At 42.8% G+C, this 14,176-nt stretch overlaps 1 protein-coding gene across 15 annotated transcripts in view; it reads right to left on the reverse strand.

Moving 5' to 3' along the window:
* Positions 1–1,480: 1,480 nt before the first annotated feature.
* LOC140619103 (uncharacterized) overlaps positions 1,481–14,176 on the reverse strand; it is a 65,074-nt gene continuing 52,378 nt past the window's right edge. For all 15 annotated transcript variants that reach the window (XM_072801962.1, XM_072801960.1, XM_072801961.1 and 12 more), the window contains 3 exons: positions 12,995–13,121; positions 12,289–12,384; positions 1,481–7,531 (listed from right to left, as the gene is read on the reverse strand). In XM_072801962.1, coding sequence (XP_072658063.1) covers positions 5,550–7,531; positions 12,289–12,384; positions 12,995–13,121 — 2,205 coding nt within the window. In that variant the 3' untranslated portion in view covers positions 1,481–5,549. The remainder of the gene's footprint in view (positions 7,532–12,288; positions 12,385–12,994; positions 13,122–14,176) is intronic.

A 14,176-nucleotide genomic window follows, 5' to 3' on the forward strand; every position in this document is an offset into this window, starting at 1 on the left:
CAGCACAGCACCTTTCCCTGATGAGAGTAACTGGCACTTGGTGTCAAGTTGACAATTTTGCCCCCGAAAAGATCACCATTCTCACAATTAAAAACATGTTCCAGGTAGGGGTTTTCTTTCCTGCTCACAGGGCCTCAGCCAGCACCACTATCCAAAGGCAATTACAGAATAATTGAACAGTATGGGATTCCTTATTTACTGTATCAGACCAGAAGCAACCACTTTGCAGCAAAAGGAGTGCAAGAATATGCCCAGAACAATAGGGTGCACTGGATATATTACAGAACTTACCTTGGAGCAGCTGCTGGTGCTGCCGAGCACTGGAAAGGCCTCATGAAGGCAGAGCTAAAGCCCATCTCAGAAGCAATATTCTTCAGGGACAGGGTGCCATCCTTCCAAATGCAGCTTTTAAGCTAGATAAGACCTTTTGTGTGTCCCCAACGCGGACGACATGGGTCTGCATACCACTGTTTGGAAGAAGGGATGGCCTCGCTTGCCACCACCATTACCAATGATTACCTCCAGGGCACTTCATGCTTCCCATAACCACAACGCTGGACTCCAATCCCCGAAGGGAACACACTTTTCACCCAGAGATAGAGCAAATTTTCTGCTTAATTGCAAGCTACCAGTCCAATGTGGGCATCACGCTCTTTGTGTCCAGGAGCCAGCAGGTCCCAGAAGTGGGGTCACTCTTTTCCCAGGGGTTCTTGATGTATCACAAGGAGGAGGATGTAGGGCTATTTACACAACAGTGTGAGGAGGAATTAGTGGATTCAGATGATCCACCTATATGTTTCTTGCATTTACCATCTGCTCAGGTCTGAGGAGGGCCTGGTAACCATGGCTCAGACCCCTGAAGAGGGAGGAGCCACCAATGCCAGCAAAGGCCACAGAATGGCTCACAGGTGAGAAGGGACCAGCTGGTCTGAGCAACCTGTTTCCTCAGTCTCTCCTCAGACAGACCTAATGCTGGGGAAATGGGGCTCAGCAGTGAAAGGGATGGACTGTGGTGACAGATGGGCAATCCAACCCCCTCCAAGGAAGGGCTTCCTGGCAGGGAGAGTGGCCAGCAGACTGCCTCCAGCTGCCGGCTTCTGTGAAGTTGGCCTCACTAAAAGAACTGCTTGACCTGGGATGATCCTCTTCATAGGGCAGCAGGTCTCTAGTGACAGAGCACCTCAGAGCTGTGGAGATCTGATCATATTGGCCCAATACGAGATACTCCTGAGCAGCACATGCTTGAGCTCCCTACTGGTGTGGCCAGGGTCTCAACAGTCTCTGTGCAGCCTGACTTCTTCCTCTGATCTGCCCTTTGCTATTTATCCTGCCATCACATCACAGCTGTTGATCCTCAATAAACATCTTGCATTCCAAACTTCATCTCAGCATCCACTTCCAGAGAATCCAAATCAGGACACAGTCTGACCTCCTGTGTTGGAATATTTGGGTTGTAAGTAAAAAACACAATGTGAACCAGCCGAAGCAAACATGAGAATTTATTACAAGGATGTTCAGGATAGCTCATACAAAAATGCAACAATCAAGGCATGAAAAGGGTAGAGGGCAGAGGTGACCCCGGACATCAGGACCAGAAGAACCAGATCCTGGAGCACGAGCTTCCATGGCTTTGTTCTGGCCTCTAACTGCACCCCCACATGGTTGGGGAAACCACGGAGAGTTACCATGTGTATATGTTACAGCTTCAGTCTCTCAAACTATACAATGAAGGGCAGTCCCAGCTTTCCAGAAGCTTTCTAATGGAAAAGAAAGTGACGGTTATATTATCACAGTGACAGACACGTGTGCAGGTTCATAAAGTGTGGACAGGCATTAACAAGGAACACAGACACTTCAGTGACAGAAGATGCAAAAAGTGCAGGACTGTGGAAACCTCAAGGAACTGCAGATAGTTCAAGGAGGCCAAAAAAGCCATGTGCCAGAAAAATGCTATTCAGAAGTGATGGACAGGCTGGGTTGGTACAGAGGTCCACATTGACCATGTGGGCGGTACACTTCAAGTCCGCAATTAGCCCCATGGAATTTCAGCAGAGGAGTGCGAAGTCAGGATTGCATCTCAAAGCAACTCCTAAGCATGGAATCTGAAGACAGTCACAGTGGGGTGAGCTCATCGGCACTTTGGCCAGACTAGGTGCTGAACATCCAGCAGCTTGTTGGTTCAGTATTTGTAGACTAAGGAGCTGAGCAAAATTGACAACCTGATCATATATTGCTGGGGTAAGTGACCAAATGAGAGACGCCTCAGGTGCAGATTCCAAATGCTCGCTGATCTGTATTCTGCTGTTGGGTAAGGGCGTTGCTGGATAAACTGGATACTCTTTGCGTTTATTTCACCTCAGGCTCTACAGGACATGATCTTGAAATCAGAATATCCGGGACATATGGATCCATAGAGGTAACTGTATCTGATTACCAAATCCCACAAAGAAACACTGAACAGAAGGCACTCCTGGGACAGGTCCCAAAATTCAGACTTTACTTAGTAAAAGGAATACAATAGGAAGTGTCCTCTACAGCACTGTTTCCAGGCCAGTGGGGGAACCAGGTGGAGAGGAGAGAGGGGACATGCCTTCCACCTGGTCTACTTATACATCCAATCAACACAACCTCCAGTGCTCCAGGAGGCTGCACATAAATCCTTCAACTTAAAACCAGTTTTCTTCTTGGTGTGGGATTTGTGGTGGGAACCAATGAGGGAAAACGAGGAGACACAGGTTTTTGTGATTTACCGAGGTAATTTAAAAGACACTAAAAATACCTAATTTCAGAATCAAAGCCCTCTCGTGCGAGTTCTACACAACATGCCTGAGCCTCCGCATAAGGCTACTGTCAACATCAGCCCTCCCCGTCTGATAACTGGCTCTTTGGGGGGAGGGGGGAAAACCCTGCTCTTGGGTGTTCAACCAGTGGGGTAGTGCTGACATTCTAATCTTTAGTGAGACAAGTACTGGGTTTAACTGCTTAACAGTAAATGAAATAACCTAGGATTGAGGTGAGCAAAATTAGATCATGTTTAGACAACAGACTCAAAGCTCAATCCAAAAACTAATGAATCAAACTCTGGGAAGGGGAAAGAGAATCATGATAAATGAAAATTTAAAAATGGGAAAATCTACAAAGTTAAGACATCACCCTGTAACTATTCTATTACAAATGAATTTGCTAAAAATACTTTAGGTTTAGGGAGAAAGGTAGGAAGTCCTTACATTTGAGTATGAATACAAATTTGGGGACCTAGATACTTTTAATCCGGTGCAGTGGTTTAGAAAACTACTACGTCCCAAATATTCAATAATGATGCTAAAATTGGTAACTAAAGGAAAAAGACACTGCTAGAATCAAAAGCACAATACACCATACTGATAAAGCAAGAGAGAAGTCTTTGATTTTTCCAAGTCTGGTAACAAGATCAGGATTGGACTTTTCTGAATTTCACCATCATACAAAGAACACTGTTGACTTTATCAGGCAACATTGTAGAAATCACTGCAAAGTTCTACCTAAGGGGTGGTTCATGCACTGCCAAAGCGAACCCTACTTATCATGAAAGGTTCACAGTGGGAGTCTCCATGTAGAGGATGCAACTAATGACACATGGTGGAACACAGATATTTCAAATGATGCAACAATGAAAATCCTATTTCCTAATACCTATCCAGTAATTACAGCAAGTCACAGGAAGGCAAGACAGGCTTCTTTGAACACACCAAAAATATATTTTCCACCACAAAAATCCGTATTTTACATTAGTTACATTAGTTAATGCTAACTCCTAAATTTAACCTAGATGGTTTTTCCATCTAGCTTTTTTTCAAGAGATTTTAAGAAACACAAAAAACATATTGGCACACAGCATCGTGATACATCAGAGGGAAGTAACATACAAGCTATACGTGGGGACACAGCACTTGAAGTATGTCTATTTGACGCACGAAGGTGCCAAGCTGAGTGGGAGTAAGACTACACAGCACTACTGCCGTCTAGCCTAAATGTTGAGTGATAGTTCATACACCTGCTTTCTTTTGATCACTCATGAGTCACTATAGCTAGGCTGTGGCTCCTACCTTTTAATACTTATTAAAAAGATTTTATATAATTGTTTCAGACTCTCAGATTGCACACTTCATATAATGTTGGCTTTCGTAACTGAAGAGAAAGGGCAACAACAACAGATCCCTTTTATATGCCAATAGGCCATAAGGAAAAAAGATGTGTTATCACTTAAGCTGGATATTTAGCAGTAAGATGTGTTATATCAGCTACCATTTTCATTGTATCATTGAAACAGAAAAACCAGCAGCATGTATGTGTCCTGACATCAGAGGCACTACCAGGAATGTGCATTTCATGCTCACAATCACATTAGCATGATTCCAAAATATGAGACACCCTGTGAGACACAGGAAAATAAGTCATTAATACCACTGAGAAATGTCTTATTTAGATGTTTCAAAGAGTCAATTTATTCACATATTCTTATTAAAGATTTTATTTGTTTATTCATGAGACACACAGAGAGAGGCAGAGACATAGGCAGAGGGAGAACCAGGCTCCTTGAGGGGAGCCTGATGTGGGACTGGGATCCTGGGTCTCTGGGATCATGCCTTGAGCCGAAGACAGTCGCTCAACCACTGAGCCACCCAGGTATCCCTATTCACATATTTTAAAAGCTTCATTCTTCAGAGTGAGCATATCAACCATCAGAATTGGGATTTTTTTTTTAAGATTTTATTTATTTATTCATGAGAGACACACAGAGAGAGGCAGAGACACAGAGGGAGAAGCAGGCTCCATGCTGGAAGCCAGATGTAGGACTCAATACCGGGTACCCAGAATCAGGCCCTGGGATGAAGGCGGCGCTAAATTGCTGAGACACCCAGGCTGCCCCAGAATTGGGAATTTTTGATAACCATGTCTATTAATAAAAAAGTACAGGTTCCCTTGATAGCTTTACTTCTAGGGGCATATTTCCAAGGCATTTAAATTAGTAGTTTTGCCCACAATATGAATTTCCCCAAAATACAATGTGGTTGGATTACCTGCTGAAGATTGTCCCATACTTAGTATTTTAACTGAGCTTCATTTCTGAGAGTATGTTCTGAATGCACAACAGCTGTGATTTCTTGATAAAAATATTACATCACTTGCTGCATTCATGGGGTTTTTCTTCACTTACTGGACTAGTGTTTACCCCAGTGGGGATATTTCCAACAGCTAAGGAGATGTGACCTTTGCAAAGCTTTCTGACATTCACAGTATTCCTCATTGCTATTAATTTCCTGCTGTATGTCTGACAGTTTTCTGAAATCCACTGCATCTCACAGGCTCATTCTACTCTCAGGGTTCTTATACGAAGAAGTTAATCTGCTGAAGGCTTTCCTTACATAACCTCAGAGTTCCTATCCTAATGATTACCAGACAGACACATAATGTGATGCAATTATTTATTTGAAAGATTTACCATAACTGTGTTTTCTGAAGTACGAAGAGGTGAGATCTCTGTCAAAGACTTGGTATGAACTCCATTCCTAGGAATTCTTCACTGTATGAGTTCTCTGGTGATTAATGAGCTGTGACTTTTGGGAGAAGGCTTTCCCACATTCATGGCACTGGTAAGGCTTCTCTCCTGTGTGAATTCTCTGGTGATTAACAAGCTGTGACTTCTGAGAGAAGGCTTTCCTACATTCGCTGCAGCCGTAGGGCTTCTCTCCAGTGTGTGTCCTCTGATGTGGTATTAGGTGTGATTTCCGAGAAAAGGTTTTGCCACACACGCTGCATTCAAAGGGTTTCTCTCCTGTGTGTGTTCTCTGATGATTGATGAGGCTTGACTTCTCCCTGAAAGCTTTCCCACACTCGCTGCATTCATATGGTTTTTCTCCTGTGTGAGTTCTTTGATGTCTAATTAATTCTGATTTCTCAAAGAAAGCTTTCCTACAAAGACTGCATTCATAGGGTTTCTCTCCTGTGTGGATTCTCTGGTGAGTGTTCAGTTGTGACTTCTGGGAGAAGGCTTTTTCACAATCCCTGCACCCGTATGGTTTTTCTCCCGTATGAGTTCTCTGGTGAGTTGCAAGACTTGACTTCTCACCAAAGGCTTTCCCACACTCTGTGCATTCATAGGGTTTCTCTCCTGTGTGAGTCCTCTGGTGTGATATGAGATGTGACTTCTGACAAAACGCCTTCCCACATTCACTGCAGACATAGGGCTTTTCTCCTGTATGAATTCTCTGATGATTAGTAAGGCTTAATTTTTCACTAAAAGCTTTCCCACACTCACTGCATTCATAGGGTTTTTCTCCTGTGTGAGTCCTCTGATGTCTAACAAGCTGAGATTTCCTGCTGAAGGCTTTCCCACATTTACTGCATACAAAGGGTTTCTCTCCTGTGTGAGTCATCTGATGGGATATGAGATGTGACTTCTGGGAGAAGGCTTTCCCACACTGAATGCACACATGAGGCTTCTCTCCCGTGTGAGTTCTCTGGTGGTTGATGAGACTCGACCGCTCTCTGAAGGCTTTGCCACATTCACTGCATTCATAAGGCTTCTCTCCAGTATGAATGGTCTGATGTCTAATGAGCTCGGACTTCTCAAAGAAGGCTTTTCTACAATCACTACATCCATAGGGTTTTGTCCCTGTATGAGTCCTATGGTGAGTAACAAGTTGCGACTTCCTGCTGAAGGCTTTCCCACACTCTCTACATTCAAAAGGTTTCTCTCCTGTATGAATTCTCTGATGATTAATAAGATTTGACTTCTCACTAAAGGCCCTTCCACATTCATTGCACCCATAGGGTTTTTCACCTGTGTGTGTCCTCCAATGTGATATGAGATGTGACTTCCGGGAGAAGGCTTTCCCACATTCACCACATTCATATGGTTTCTCTCCTGTGTGTGTTCTCTGATGTGATGTGAGCTGTGACTTCTGGGAGAAGGCTTTCCCACACTGGCCACAATCATAAGGTTTCTCTCCTGTATGAGTTCTGTGATGTGTAATAAACTGTGACTTCTGGGGAAAGGTTTTGCCACACTTCCCACAGCCATAGGCTATCTCTCTTATATGTCTGCTCTGATGTTTAATGAGACTGGATTTCTTAGTGAAGCGTTTCCTACATTCACTGCATTCATAGAGTTTCTCCCCTAAACGAGTTCTGTGATATATGATAATCTGTGACTTCTTAGAGTTAATTTTATATTTATCATATTCATAATATTTTAACCAAGTATCAGTTTCCTCAGGCTTGGTATGCAGAAACAATTTATCAAATACACTTAAGCCATCTGGTTCTGTTTTTCCATAATCTGCTTTTGGAATAAGTAAATCTAAGTGACGTTTTAAAAGTAATGCATCTACATCATCTTCACTGTTTGATTTCCTTAAAGGAATCAAGTTCATGCTCAGATTGAATTTTTTTCCAAATGCATCACATTCATCATCTTGTTTCATATTTCTAAGCTTCTCCTGGTTATCTTGGTGCCATGTCATGTGACCATTTACTTGCAAGACTTGTTCTATAAAGAAAAAAAACCCTGTGAATGCTTCTATAGTTGTGTTTTTAAAGATTTATTTATTTTCGAGAGTGTGCAAGAACATGCACGATGAGAGAAGGGGGAGAAGGATAAAAGAGAATCTTGAGCAGACTCCCCAAAGAGTGTGGAACCCAACACAGGGCTCAGTCCCATGACACTGAGATCACAACCTGAGCCAAAACCAAGAGGTGGATGCTCAACTGACTGAGCCACCCAGACGCCCCTTCTATGGTTATGTTTACTGAATAAAAAATGAGCAATGCTGTTTGAGGGGATGAATGCTTTGGAAGCCTGTATCTCAGTCCCAAGTATGAGATCTATCCTCTAGGTATGGGGAGGAAAAAAAAGAAAATGCTATAAACAGGAATAAGATACAGGCAGTATATTAAGTCACCTCTGGTTCCTGTCAAATAAAAGCTAATAAAATGAAAAGAAAATGTAAAAAATACATCAAGAGCAAGGAGGAACAAAGAAAGGAGGGTGGAAGAAGTACTGATCCGATATTCTGAGGAGCTGATTTCATTCATGCCTAATAAGGATATACTGTGCTCTGGGTGACCATGGGGACAGGAGCCAGGAAACCCCAATGAAGCTTACATTCTAATGGAGAAGAAGACATAGAAAATCAACAGGTTTGACAGAAGAACTACTAAAGCCATTACAAGCTTGAAGAATGAGAAATCATTTGTGAACTTTTCCCCATTTTTAAGTTTTCTGGAAGTTTGAAACTCCCACTGCATTTTCAACATCATAACCAAGAAAGGCATGTCATGGAGCACATCATTTTTCATGATGGAAACCTATCATGGAAAATACCCTCATAGTATGAGGGAAAAAGAGGTCTGCAGGTTAAAGTCAGGGTCTACTACAGAAATATTAACTTTGAGATATAGGTTAGGAGTCTGAATAAAGTGTTACATAAACAGATGTGAGAGCAGAAAATGTAGTATTAATAAACTTACAACTTTACATTACTTTAAATGTGATATTGTTAGACTAAGGACACGTTTGGAAATTTTTACTTTTTTCCCACTAGGAAAATGGGACTGCTTTAGTTTTGGTTATTTGTGGGATATCCCAGATACCTCAACTCTCCCCACCACTCTTCTCTGCTGTACATTAATCTATCTTTTTATCTCAGTGAAATATCTTTCCAACTGATTTCCCTGTTTCCCGTAACATTTTCCATTCTGTGGATAGGTTAAACTTTTATAAATGTAAATCAGGGGGCACCTGGGTGGTGCAGTCAGTTTTGAACATCAGACTCTTGGTTTTGGCTCAGGGCATGATCTCAGGGTCATGGGTTTGAGTCCCATGTGGGGCTTCTGACTCAGAGGGAGTCTCCCTGTTTCCCTCGGCCTTTCCCCCAACTCTCTCTCAAATAAATAAATCTTTAAAAAAAAATTTTTTTTTAAGCAGTGAACTTTATTTAAAATTACCGGAGTCAATCTAACTGCCTTCCTGCTGCTTATAAGTCAATGTATGACCTAGATCCCACACACTGCCCAGCACACAGACACCCAAACACAAAGGCTTACTTTCTGCTTTCCTGTAGTCCCTAAACTTCTTCCTGACCTAATATATTCATATTTGTCAGTCCTTTAGGGTACATTTTCCCCCAGTTCACATAGCTCACTCAGTTTGGTCTTCATGTCTAGAACCCTGCTGTGGACTGAGAACTTGTGCACCCCACTTCCCCAAACCTGTATGTTGAAGCCCTCCCTACCCTTCTATGTGGATATATTTGGAAATGGGATCACAAAGGAATTAAGGTTAAATGAGATCTTATGGGTGGGGCCCTGATCCAAAAGGATTAGCGTCCCTATCAGAAACACCAGAGCAGGCCTCACCCCCCAACTCCACGCACAAATGAAGAAAGGCCACGTGAGGGCAAAACTGCACGGCTACAAGGCTATCTACACACCAGCAAGACTATGTTCACCAGGACCTAATCACACAAGCTCCTTGCCCTTGGACCCTCCAGGCTCCAGAAGTATGGCAAAGCTTTCTATTGTTTTTTTCTTTGTTTTGTTTTTAAAGCTTTCTGTTGTTTACCCATCTATGAGATTTTGTTATGGCAGCCTACACAGTGCCACAAACTCTCCACTACATTTTCATCTACCTAACTTATTTCTATAATGGAAATTTCAGGGTCTGGGTTTTACCCTGGTTATTTGCCAACTTGATTACTTTGATCCTCCCATGAGAAATTAAGTACAGTGTAGGCAGGTAATAGATCTCTAATGTTCACTATTGAACCCATGCCACTGAGCATGATACCTGAAAATATACATATCACCATCTATTCAACCTTCTATGAACTGCTCTAGCAGGCATGGCACCACTATGCAAACACATGATTACTTGCAAGGTAGTCCTTGGCTGCCATTTTGGGGAGTGTTCCCGCTTCTCCCCAGCTTATAAAAGGGGCTCCCTGTGCCTGGACTGTGTGCAAACAATTGTTCTTTGCTGAGCACCTGCTCTCCTAGGAGTCTGCAATGCTGGTGGTGTGTCAGGCATTAAGATGTCCACAAGCAGCTTCCAGTAAAACCCTGGATGCTGGGTCTTTGAGCTTCCCTAGGCAGAAACACTACACATATTACTGTATTTTCTTTTTGTTGCAGGGAGCAGTGCAGGAAACCCATACTCGGGAGTCCTCCAGACTATGCTCCTACCCTTCCCATGGTGATGAAGCTCTCATTACATCCCTAATAAATCTCAGCAATATGGACAATGATACCTTGAGTCCTCCTCGTGACTCTCTGAACATGGTGGTGGTCTTGAGGACCCTGACACACAGGGCTTATTTAGTTAACTCTGACAACTAACTACACTGCATTGTAGTGAAACATAAACGTTCAACATTTAGATGTTGAATTACCAGGAAAAAAAAAAAAAAAACAAAACACCACACCAAAACTGGACGCAAATGTCTTCACTAAGTTCTACACTTCTGTAAGGTATATTTGAGGTTTTTATTTTTAATCGTGGATGCTATCAACAAATGAGGGGCACATAAAAATCATAAGAGGTTTCTCAAACTACAAACTCCAGTCCTAGAATACTCAATTTTAAAACTACATGTTCATGACTCTACTGCATCAATTTTACTGGTAATTGATCCATAATGATTGTCATTGGAAAAACAATACCCAGGTAATCTAATGCAAACCTGGCTAAAAACACCTAAATTAAAACAATGGGCTTATGAAGAGATATTTATTGAATGAATATTGTCTAACACATAAATGGAAATAAAACTATAAGCCTTGTGTTTATGCATGCACACAGCTCAGGGACCAACCACCTAAAGAATATTACATACACTGTGATCAGGTCTGGGATGGGACTTCAGAAAAACAGTGAGAAAAACTCAGCTGGAGCAGTCAAAAACATTCCATGAATATGAATGCAGGGAAAATAGAGCTTATACAGTCAGGAATAAGTTAAAGCATAGCACGATCAAATGTTCAGATCCAGTGAAGAATAAATATTACATCTGAAAACACTGAGGAATCTTTAGATGGAATTGACCATGAGTTGGGGAAAAAAGAGTAAAGAGCTGACAGCCACACAGACTCAGACCTTGAAGATTCTGTAGGAGGAGGCTGCCCAGGCTACATTCAGAGGGACCGGCATCTTGGGTGGACTGTGGGCCCACCCCAAGTCTACCCTGGGCACCCACGTCTCTGCCCCAAACAATCCTTAAGCCACAAGTGCACGCCTGGTCTATATGCAGGGATTCTAGACATTCTGGAGAACTAACACCCACCCCCCCCCCCCCCAGGGCAAGGCTCAGGCCATGAGAAATGGGAGTTAGAGGTTGAGAAGCTTCCTGGCCCCTCTCCCTGCAACAACCACAGGTCAGCACCCTTCCATCACACCACTACTAGTGTCCTCTCACTGCACTCTCCCACTACCAGGTGGGGACCACATCCCCAGGAAATATCTCGTGGGAACCCAAAGTCCCTATCATATAGCAGATAAGGAGAGCTGTACAGTGGATCAGAAGAGTGCTGGTTGCTTTAGGAACTGAAAGACATGGTATCATTTAAGAAAACTTAGAAAACATTAGACTCTAGACCTATCAAGCAATTTGGGAAATTCAGGAATAAGACATTGTGGGCCTAGTTTTAAGTGTGACTTGAAGAGTTAAGTAAAAAGATAGTTTCCAAAAGGCAAAAAACTTAAATAATAAGAATACAAAGAAAGAACATTCAATGTACTCCGTGGTGTCTAATCTACAGGAAGAGCACCGCAGAACCCAATCTTACAATGGGAAGAAAAGGACCGAGTGTGTAGGAGGAATTGGGGAAGACTTCCTTTCCGGCCGCAAGGAGACTGAACAGAGTGGGCTCCACAGGGTACTTCTCTGGGCATCAGATGCCCAAATGAAAGAAAAGTAAAGCTCTTGAATATACAAGCAGAGCATGTTTGCCCTAGGTGAACAGAGAACAAAGACCAAACGTTCAGAATCCTTGACAAGAAGTCAAAGTCCCACACTTGACAGTCAAAACAATTCATGGCCTGGTCATGCTGGAAATATTTTGCTTTGAGCTACAAGCAAAGAAGCCACATCTAAGCATAATTGGAGTAACTCCTGTCAGTGGTTCCGAATCACCACTAAAGGTTTAGAGATTTGGAAGAGAGCTCTCACAGAAGTCAAGCCCTGACCAGCTGCCCTGATCAGCTGAGACTGAATTTCTGCTCTCCTGCATCTGACTGGTTCGCACACCCACCTGGACAGTCTAAACTTGAGAGTTCTCCAGCTCCTATCCACGGCTCTTCTCCTTGCTCCAACCTGAAGATGACATCAGGTTTCACAACTTCATACCCTGTTCAGGGGAAATCACAAAAGAAATGGCTCCAACTGCTTGTGCTTTAGGGCCTCTAAAGGGCAAACAAGTTCTAGCATCAGGTGACACAGTGAATCTACCCATTTGTGTATCAACAGAGTAAATAATTCTCAAAGGCAATGGTCTCCCTGGTGGCTAAGAAACTTTGACTTCTATAATCCAAATACAAAATCTTTATACACCTCAGAGGCACTGGAGCCAGTCTGCCTGGCCCTTTCAGGTATTTGCTATCAATCCTTGGGAAAGTTACTTAAAGGGAGAATAATCATACCTGCCCCACAGAACTGCTGTGTAAATAAGTCCACAGATGAACAGTATGTGAAATACAGTAAGTTCCTAGCACTAGATGCTGAGCACTAATGGTACCACCACCACCATTCTGATAAGTTTCAGAGGCTGCACAATGTAAATATGTCTCCATTACTGGAAGGCAATGTGTAGACGCTCTCCCTGGCATCATAGTCAAGGAATTTTTAATCTCCTAAATTTAGGCCCAACACCATTGGAAATTTCAGAAGCAGCATGGCTCTCAGCGACTGAAACAGTAAGGTACTGGGCACCATATGAGGTCCTCTGGGAGCTCTCTTACCCAGTGAAACGAGGCTGCTATAGTTCTCCAACATTACATCCTTGTACAAGTCCTTCTGTCTGGCATCCAGGAGCTGCCATTCCTTCTGCGTGAAGTCCACAAATAAATCTTCAAATGACAATGCTTCCTGTAAGAATACAATCCTGGTGAATCTGAAGCAATTAGTACTACACAAGGTGCAAAAGGACTGGAGCTTGAGCACGTTACTCTCACCAAACAAGTTATGGAGAATAACTACTGTCTCTCCTTTGCTAAACATTTCTGGGATAAAATGCCATGTTGCACTCTTCCATCCATATAATACATGGCAACTGAAATTCATAATTTTAAATCTTCTGAACCACCAACAAAATACTTACTGAACCTCAACTTTAGCACCAGAAAGTGGTCCAACAGAAATATAATAAAACAATACCCTAATGAGCTACGTAGCCTTGTGGAGGGCTGCACACATACACATCTATTCATAAAACAAGGTATTTTTTTTTAAGATTTTATTCATTTATTCATGAGAGACAGATAGAGAGAGGCAGAGACACAGGCAGAGGGAGAAGCAGGCTCCATGCAGGGAGCCTGACGTGGGACTTGATCCAAGGACTCCAGAATCACGCCCTGGGCTGAAGGCAGGCGCTTAACCACTGAGCCACTCAGGGATCCCCTAAAACAAGGTATTTTAACAGCTGAGACAAAAATGAAGGGAAGGTGTAACGTGGGTCAAAATGAGGAGAGCATCAGTGAATGTCAACTTGCGCTATTTGCAAGAGGTAAACACTGTGGTGAGTTTTTTTTGTTTTTGTTTTTGTTTTTCTTGTTTTTTTTGTTTTGTTTTGTTTTTTAAGATTTTACTTATTTATTCATGAGAGACAGAGAGAGAGGCAGAGACACAAGCAGGCTCCATTCAGGGAGCCAGATGTGGGACTCGATCCTGGAACTCCAGGATCACGCCCTGAGCCGAAGGCAGACACTCAACCACTGAGCCACCCAGGTATCACTGTGATGAGTTTTAAAAGGAAATTAGCAATGCTTTTCACAAAAATGGGGGTGCAAAGGGATTCTGGCAGCCAACAACTCTGATGAGACCTCAAAACTGCTAGTGTTCAGGAGGTGCTAACAGTTCAGTTAGATAAGATCAAAGGGTGCAAGGTGGTGATTAGATTAAAGGCCACAGGGGAGGCATAGCTA

The sequence above is a fragment of the Canis lupus genome, chromosome 27, assembly GCF_048164855.1.
Source record: "Canis lupus baileyi chromosome 27, mCanLup2.hap1, whole genome shotgun sequence".
Taxonomy (NCBI): Eukaryota; Metazoa; Chordata; class Mammalia; order Carnivora; family Canidae; genus Canis; species Canis lupus.